Source organism: Nematolebias whitei, chromosome 9, assembly GCF_014905685.2.
Source record: "Nematolebias whitei isolate Nwh7 chromosome 9, NemWhi1, whole genome shotgun sequence".
Lineage (NCBI taxonomy): Eukaryota > Metazoa > Chordata > Actinopteri > Cyprinodontiformes > Rivulidae > Nematolebias > Nematolebias whitei.
Genome location: NC_056506.1, coordinates 30805130 through 30813919, shown reverse-complemented (window position 1 = coordinate 30813919; position 8790 = coordinate 30805130). Strand labels below are relative to the sequence as shown.

At 36.9% G+C, this 8790-nt stretch overlaps 1 protein-coding gene across 2 annotated transcripts in view; it reads right to left on the bottom strand.

Annotated features, from left to right (window-relative positions):
• Positions 1-424: 424 nt before the first annotated feature.
• vps4b (vacuolar protein sorting 4 homolog B) overlaps positions 425-8790 on the bottom strand; it is a 14869-nt gene continuing 6503 nt past the window's right edge. Inside the window, exons 2-13 of one of the 2 annotated variants that reach the window (XM_037682207.1) lie at positions 7311-7422; positions 6961-7106; positions 4552-4663; positions 4089-4239; positions 3866-3924; positions 3611-3730; positions 3326-3482; positions 3054-3202; positions 1947-2028; positions 1650-1869; positions 1421-1561; positions 425-888 (exon numbers count right to left, since the gene is read on the bottom strand). In XM_037682207.1, coding sequence (XP_037538135.1) covers positions 787-888; positions 1421-1561; positions 1650-1869; positions 1947-2028; positions 3054-3202; positions 3326-3482; positions 3611-3730; positions 3866-3924; positions 4089-4239; positions 4552-4663; positions 6961-7106; positions 7311-7422 — 1551 coding nt within the window. In that variant the 3' untranslated portion in view covers positions 425-786. Of the gene's footprint in view, positions 889-1420; positions 1562-1649; positions 1870-1946; positions 2029-3053; positions 3203-3325; positions 3483-3610; positions 3731-3865; positions 3925-4088; positions 4240-4551; positions 4664-6205; positions 6400-6960; positions 7107-7310; positions 7423-8790 lie in introns of those variants that run through there. The other variant, XM_037682206.1, reaches the window with a different exon arrangement.

The following is an 8790-nucleotide window of genomic DNA, read 5'->3' as shown; positions in this document are numbered from 1 at the left end:
ATTATGGAAAAACAACAGAAGGCAAAAATAACTTAAAGCCATCAAGTTCTTGAGAAATGGTAAAGCAATGCTGGTTTGCAAACACTGGCGATTCTTCCTTGGGAGCCGTTTTGCTTTAAATCATAAAGACTGCGTATAGGCCTGCAACTAATTTGTTTGGTAACCAAATATACAAGTGAAATCTGCAGCTAAGCTTTTGTATCCACCCCAGAGCACTAAAACTCCAATCAGGACATTTAACCTCATAGATATCTGTGAATTTAAGTGATCCAACTTGCACTGAGTGAGGTTTATACAATTTGTTAAGTACATGTACAGGCTATAAAATGCTTGTTTTACTTTCACAAAAATAGAGAATATGTTGAGGAGAACATTTATTAATCCAGTTGGATATACTCTGGAAAGCAAAAACACAAGGACGAGTTGCAACTTAAAAGTAGTTAACATGCAGTAACTGTGTCATTTTCTCTAACCAACCAGACTATTTTCATAAATAATTATTGTTTGGTGCTTGGATTAAACTAAATTTGTAACTTCTGAATGCGGTGTTGATTTTAAACATGACAGTTGTACATGGCAAGTTATTAAATCTTTGGACAATAGTGAATATGAAGTAAAGCCTGGGACACTTTTGTGGTCAAACTGGCAAACCGGATCTTGTCCATTAATAAAATCCAAGAGGCTTAGTGAAAGGCTAGGATGAGACAGGGAGAGCAAACAAAAGTGACAATGACAGTAAAGAGACAATCACAATTCTTTCACTTTGGTTTGACTTCATCAACCAGTCTAGCCCTCCTGTCCAAAGTCTTGCGTGAACTTTTTCAGTTTCTCTAAATCTTGCTCGTTGACTGTTGGCTTCGTGTTGGCCAGAGACCTCAGCATGTCAGCCTAGGCAAAAGGAAGCAAAACAAATCAGTCTGATAACAGATGTTACAAATACATCAATACGCTGTTCCTTAAATTGCTCTTAATGCACCATAAACTAGGTGATGGGGCAATAGCACACTCCCCAATGCAAGTCCCAACTCGCTGTAAGAGAGGGTCTCCACTAGAGGGCTGGGCAGGAATTAGGTTTACTGTACGTATTTTATTACAAACTTAACTGTTCGTCACTACAAATGAGCCTCAAACCTCAACGAAAATATTCAAGTCAGCTCCAAAGAAGAATAAAGAACCATAACTCCAACTTTATCAATTTATACTACGTAAATATGAGTCCAGGTCTTTTATTTATATATTTATGTGTGTACAGGCTTGTTTTAATGTGAAAAGAATATAAATAAGCAAAAAAAACCATTAGGATGACATTAAATTGCACCAAATTTTTCATGTCCTGAGTGGAGTAGTATTCTACCACATCTATTCAAATACAAATCAAATGACTGAATCATCCATGTCAATGCTGTGTATTTGTACTCACCATGGACACCACTGGTTCCAATAGTTTCTCACCAGGGACTTCCATCCAGGTCATTTCCACTGCATTGGGATCTCCAGGTGAGCACGGAGTCAAGAGGTCATCAAGAACAAGGTCGGGGTCCGTTCTTGATGGACCTCGTACCTTTTAAAAACAAAACACAAGAGAGCACTTATTAAAACCCATTTTATACTTTTTTTTTTAAACACAGAGGTGTTTTATAAAGACGTACCCGTTTGAAGTGTGTTGCTGACTGGACCTTCCGAACTGGCTGCATCAGAGCGTCTCTGACAATAATGCTGATATCTGCTCCTGAGTACCCGTATGTCTTCTTGCCCAGGGTGATGAAGTCGGAGTCGGTGAGGCTGTTGGGGGTGGAGCCCAGATTGAGCTTGAACATGAAGGAACGAGCGTGCTCTTCAGGCAGGGGGATGTAGATCCTCTTCTCAAACCTGAAATAGGATTTGACGACATTTAGAACTGCTGAATGATACCTGGATAACTTTAAAGCATGTCTTATAACTTTTACCTTCTTCTGATGGCAGAGTCGAGGGTCCAAGGAATGTTTGTTGCCCCAAGAACTAGCACTCCCTCGTTGTCGTTCCCCACACCTTAAATAATTACACAATCATGATGGCAAGCAATAAGGTCATTTTAATTTAATACAACTTTCAGTAGTTTCTATTAAAACAAAGTTGCAATCACACAGCTTTCTATGACAAACAGTTCAAATGAGAAAATAAGATGGGATATATTGGACTGTCCAGGTGTCACAACCTTCTTGTCCAATATCAGGTTGGACAGACCTAACCTAGAAATTATTTCAGCTACCAGTAAATAAATTATAATAAAAAGCTATAATATTTAAACAGCAAGTTAAATGCTCTTTGCAGGCATCTGTTTTAAGGGTCTCACCAGAACCACCATGCTGAGAGCACAGATTAAATTTAGCCCGATGCCTCGTCAGGTTTGTTTTGTCCTTAGTATTAAGTCCTATTAGTAAATCATAAATAATATTTTTCAACAGCCAGTGAGCACAACAGACAAGTAATCTAGCTTTTAAAGTTGTTGAAAAGTGCTCCTTTAGTCATTCATCCTTTTGTTAATGTAAACTTTCTAATTATTTAAGAATTTTTAAGTGTTTTGATTGTGTCCACTCTCAGAGCCTGAAAACGTCAACAGTTCTTTATTATTTCCATCTCTGAACTACGATGAGAACCAGTATACTGAAATACATTTTACCCCAGAACAGCTCTGTTTGCAAAGTTATACATTTGAGTTCTTTGATTTCAGGCTTGCAGAACTGAGCATTTCTGATTTTTCATGTGATCCTAATGTTCCATTTCCTACTTTCAGTCTCAGTCATCTCAGTTTAACTAAATCTGTTAACTTTAAGTTGCACCTGAACGCTTCCTACAGTTGAGGTTTTATTTTGGTCATGTATGCTTCATTAAATGAGATGGGGACTGAGCACAATTCTAATTTTTTTATCCTTCTGTGCCTCTGCCTTACAGCAATGGCACAATAACAGAAAGAAATGTCCTTAAAACACTTGAAATGTTGCCAGATTTTGATTTTTTACCTCAATTACAGAACATTGTTCAGGAACTACTTGTAACCATTTCAACAGGCTCACCTTGCATCTGAACCAGGAACTCTGTTTTAATACGACGGGCAGCTTCACTTTCGTTCTCGCTTCTTGAGCCGCACAGGGAGTCGATCTCATCGATGAAGATGATCGAAGGCTTATGCTCTCTTGCAAGGCTGAAAAGATTCTTTACCAATCTGTGAACCAAAATGACGGCAGACAAATAAAACACCAGCTTCTGGAAGGTGAATTAGGTTATTATATTAGATGTTTATTTAAACTATTTATCAGAATACTACAGTTTTGTGTCCATGACTCACTTTTCACTCTCTCCCAGCCATTTGGAGACGAGATCAGATGAAGAGATCGAAAAAAAGGTCGAGTTGTTTGCTTCTGTTGCAACAGCTTTAGCCAGGTAGGACTTCCCTGTACCTGGAGGTCCAAAAAGCAAAATCCCTCTCCACGGAGTTCTCTTTCCTGTCAATAAGGCAAAAAAAGAAGAATTTATAAAAGTCATCAAAACACTATGGACTGCAATAATATTTGGTTTTATCAATTAACAGTATAATAATAATAATGTTAAGTCATAGCATATCAGATAAAACCTGTGAAAAGGTGGGGGAATTTGATAGGAAGAATAACAGCCTCTTTCAGTGCCTCTTTGGCCCCCTCTAAACCAGCGACATCGTTCCATTTGATATTTGGTTTCTCCATGACAATTGCACCTGAAAAGGCATTTCAATGGTCACACAGAGTGTATTTACGTGTACCAGTAATTAAAATCCTTATTTAGACATGTAATTTGACTAAAAACAGATGTTCCTGTGGCAGGTTTAATAAGAATTAAAAATATGACTAACCTGAGAGTTGATTTTGAAACTTCTTTTTCTCTGGATCATCACCTTCATCACTTTCATTCCTAAACACAGCAATGTGAGTATTTACAACTTTTATATGCATTTTACATTTGGTCTAAATACATTTTCACACTCAACAAGGGGTAAAATGTTTTTTTTTCCCCCAGCCATATGGGAATGACGTCACATCTGAAGAGCTAACCATCAGTCCCACCCATGAACACACCCTTTGTCATCAGCCTGTGACTCTTTGACAGGTTTAGCAGGAGGAGCTTTCTCTTTTTTCTTCAGATACTCCTTTAGCTTCTCTGCTCTGTCCAAGTATTCAGCACATTTTGCACGAATGCTCTGTTTCGCTTTGTCACCCTGAGCTTCGTCTGTAAGCAGATCAAACAAAGCACACACACAAAACAAATGAAAAAAAATTAATTTGTGTTCTAAAATGAGGCTCTACTCTTCACTGTGCGTCTAAAAACAAGAATTATAAAAAAATTAAACTACTGTGAATGTCATCAGGTGTTTTTTTCAAGCTTACAATTAAAAAAAGTTGACAGAACAACATGAGGACAATAAAAGATCAATAGCTTTAAATAGATAGCAGCCAATACACAACTTGGAATTCCTGAAGTGACAAACTGCTGTGATCATTTTACACGCCACACCATACACCGTGCTGTCTGTTGGCTTACATTTTACCACATGAAGAAAGTACTGAACAGAAGCCTGATAGAGTCGGAGAGCCTCCTCATAGTTCTGAGCTTTATCCTCCAGAGCCGCCTTGCTAGCAAGATCAATGGCTTTCTGAAATAACACAGACAAAAGAACCATGTGTCATACACAAACCTGCAAGAAATGTTTTAAAGAAAGAACTGTGAGAAATGTAGGCAGTCGCAATGATTGTTTGTGTTGTTACACATGAACTTTTCTTACAACCTCAAAATCAAGACAAGAAATGTAAAGATATGACTAATTTATAGCTAATTCAAAACTTTTTTTTATTAAAAGTTTCTGCCATTAAAACATTTGAACTATGCACACATGAAAAAATAATAATTTGAACGTACATATAAAACTAAATGCAATAATTTTAGTGTCAATAATACAGTAATTACCATACATCTCTGCCTAAACTGACAGAAAAGGTTTTATTTTAACTATTGCCTTTGCATCATCTACAGTTGTGCAGATTCACAAAACTATGCACTGATTTTCTGGAAAACAAGAATTAATTTACATATATAACATTAACATACAAATAAACACATATCTAACATTTAATATTTGTAGCTCACGCCTGTTAATAACATTTAGAATTCATGCAGAGTTTTACATACGAGTTCAAAAGAGTTTAGCAAATTAACTCGTATAATTGACATTGTTTTGATAAATCAGTTCTAAATTTTAATTTATAAACAAGTCCTCTCTGTTTCCTGATCTGTAACTAAATGTGCTTTTTTAACCTTAACATTATTAGAGCAACATAAAAATGTACTGATTCTGTAAACTTTAGTGTACATAAATATATTAAGGATTAAGCTGTAAGTGCACAGTAGGTTTCTTAGCTAATGTTTTGTTTGTAGTGGGCAAAAAAAAAGCTTTCTGACACTCTTGTTTGAATTTACCCAAACATCTGAGCAAAAGTAAGGTAATGAACAGATTAAGTGTGATTCAATATCTGAGGTCTTCATGTTTTGCATTCCATGTAATATAGAAAGGTGAAGATGTGTCTTAACATAATGTTGAAGTGATTTCCCAAACATTTAGTGATAACTCTTAAAATGTAATTGGTAAACCACCCCTTTGGAACTACTGCTACTGGTTTTGTTTAGACACCTTACTTACACCATGATAAAACCCTGAACCTAACTTTCCCAACATTTTCTTTCACTTCCTATTTATGGTCGCTTAGCTGTCAAACTAGCAAACCATTAGAGCTACAAGCAACAAGAGCGATGCAACTTTTGTTTTGAAAGGCCTCAAAAAGACCAGCTAGCTCGGAAGTCTGCTCTTAGTAGATGTCCATCTATCACTGAAGTAGAAAATAATAAATATATAGAGTAGCAATCACAAATACCACGAAAAGACGAACAACTTTATTAAAAAAACACCCATGAATGTCGAATTAGCTTACTATGCTAATTAGCTGCTATTGTTATACAACGATACGGTTTGAAACACCATTTAAAGCTCTTATACCGAACACAAACCATAAAACTCACACTGTATATTTAACTTAGATTACACAGAATAATTTAACTACTTTTCCTTATGGCGTAAAATAACTTTTTGTCCTGCCTTGTCAAAGCGTTTAGCCAGCTCAACAAGGGCTGGTCCTTCGCTTACCTGTAAATTATTGTTGGCCATAAGGGCTAAATAAGTCGTTCAAAAGCCAAAACAAATTTAACGCCTCCGTGGCAAAAAGACTTTTAAATAAAATCCTTGTCAACGCAAATTGTTAACCTCAAAATCAGAGGCTTTCTGGTCAACTTGTTTTCGTTTTTCAGATCGCACCAGAGTCGGATCGAGAAAACAACTTCCGCATTAAAAAGTCGATACTCGCGTGCACGGAATGTGATGACGTCATGACGTAGCAACGTCACGTCTTCTGCGGAACAGCTTGTCTTTAAAAAAAAAAAAAAATCAACTCAAAACGAGCTCCTGGCCTCTCAGTTTAAAACTAGAAAATAAATATAAATTACCAGCTCGCACTTTAATTACAGTCAGTTTGGTTTAAACTAAATCGTAAAATACATTTCTTTGGGAGCCTTTTGTGCAAATCCTACATTTTAACTTGATTTTCCCTTTAAGAGCCAGACTTTATGTCAATTTGTGAAGTGGTCTTAATAATTATTTCAGCTCCCTGAAGGTCTTTAAATTTTTTCTTTAAAAATGAGAGGTTAAAACTCTCACACGATACTGTAAAGGCTATAGTGAATCATATTCATTCAGTGAAAGAACTGTAAGTTAACTTCAAACCTTGTAGCACTTTTTAAAAAATTAAATATAAGCCATTATTTGTTTGGCATTTATCTTGTAGCAGCTTTCCTCTTGAAGCGTCGGCACTGCTGTGACAATGCTCTTTTATTATTATCCCAGACATCGTTGCTTACGTTAACAGAACAAATAAGTAATTTCTTAATGACCTCTTTGTTTACTAGGTATTCCTGTAGTTCTTCCGCTCTGTCCAGATACTGTTTACATTTATCTCTAATCTTCTGGTTGCCATCTTTACCTTGTGGTTCACCTAATGGAAGGTGGAAGAAAAGTTAGTCACCATATGTTATATCTCCTATGAAAACACAATTTATATGCAAACTGTCTCATACAAACAATCTTTAAAAGGGTTGAGCAGTTTTATGTAAATACAGAGTGTTCAGTGAGAACTGGCAGTCGAAGGTAACATTAGTGTGACATTATGTGGGATGTGTATACCACCATGGCGACGCACGTTTCAAAATATGGAGAAAATACTTGACGGCATGCTGATAAGACTGGATGGCTTCTTCATAATTTCCAGCCTGGTCCTCCTGCGAGGCTTTCTGTGCTAAAGCAATAGCTTTCTGAAACAAACAAATAGATGAATACATAAGGCCACAGTTAGTTAGTATGTGAAAAGAAAAGAAAAGTTAACTTTTAATGTCAAGAGTCGAAGTGAAATCTGTTCCAATCACTGCAAACAAAATATATGCAGTTTGCTTTATGAATTCAGGTTTAAACCAAAATTTAAAACCAACAAAGTGGAAAACATTTAGTTGAAAATAAAATAATAAAATTAACTTATCCATTGTAATACAAACCGGATTCCAAAAAAGTTGGGACAATAAACAAATTGTGAATAAAAACTGAATGCAATGATGTGGAGATGGCAAATGTCAATATTTTATTTGTAATATAACATAGATGACAGATCAAAAGTTTAATCTGAGGAAATGTAACATTTTAAAGGAAAAATATGTTGATTCAAAATTTCACAGTGTCAACAAATCCCAAAAAAGTTGGGACAAGTAGCAATAAGTGGCTGGAAAAAGAAAATTGAGCATATAACAAACAGCTGGAAGACCAATTAACACTAATTAGGTCAATTGACAACATGATTGGGTATAAAAAGGGCTTCTCAGAGTGTCAGTGTCTCTCAGAAGCCAAGATGGTAAGAGGATCACCAATTCCACCATTGTTGCACAGAAAGATAGTGCAGCAATACTAGAATGGTGTTACCCAGCATAAAATAGCAAAGACTTTTAAGTTATCATCATCAACCGTGCATAACATCATCAAAAGATTCAGAGAATCTGGAACAATCGCTGCGCGTAAGGGTCAAGGCCGTAAAACTCTACTGGATGCTCGTGATCTCCGTGCCCTTAAACATCACTGCACCTCAAACAGGAATGCGACTGTCAAGGAAATAACAGAATGGGCTCAGGAATACTTCCAGAAAGAATTGTCAGTGAACACAATCCACCGTGCCATCCGCCGTTGCCAGCTGAAACTCTACAGTGCAAAGAGGAAGCCATTTCTAAGCAAGCTCCACAAGCTCAGAAGTTTGCACTGGGCCAGGGGTCATTTAAAATGGAGTGTGGCAAAATGGAAGACTGTTCTGTGGTCAGATGAGTCACAATTTGAAGTTCTATATGGAACACTGGGACGCCATGTCATCCAAACCAGAGAGGACAAGGATAGCCCAAGTTGTTATCAACGCTCCGTTCAGAAGCCTGCATCACTGATGGTATGGGGTTGCATGAGCGCTTGTGGCATGGGCAGCTTGCATGTCTGGAAAGGCACCATTAATGCAGAGAACTATGTTCAGGTTCTAGAACAACATATGCTCCCATCTAGACGTCATCTCTTTCAGGGAAGACCCTGCATTTTTCAACACGATAATGCCAGACCACATTCTGCAGCAATCACAACATCATGGCTACGTAGGAGAA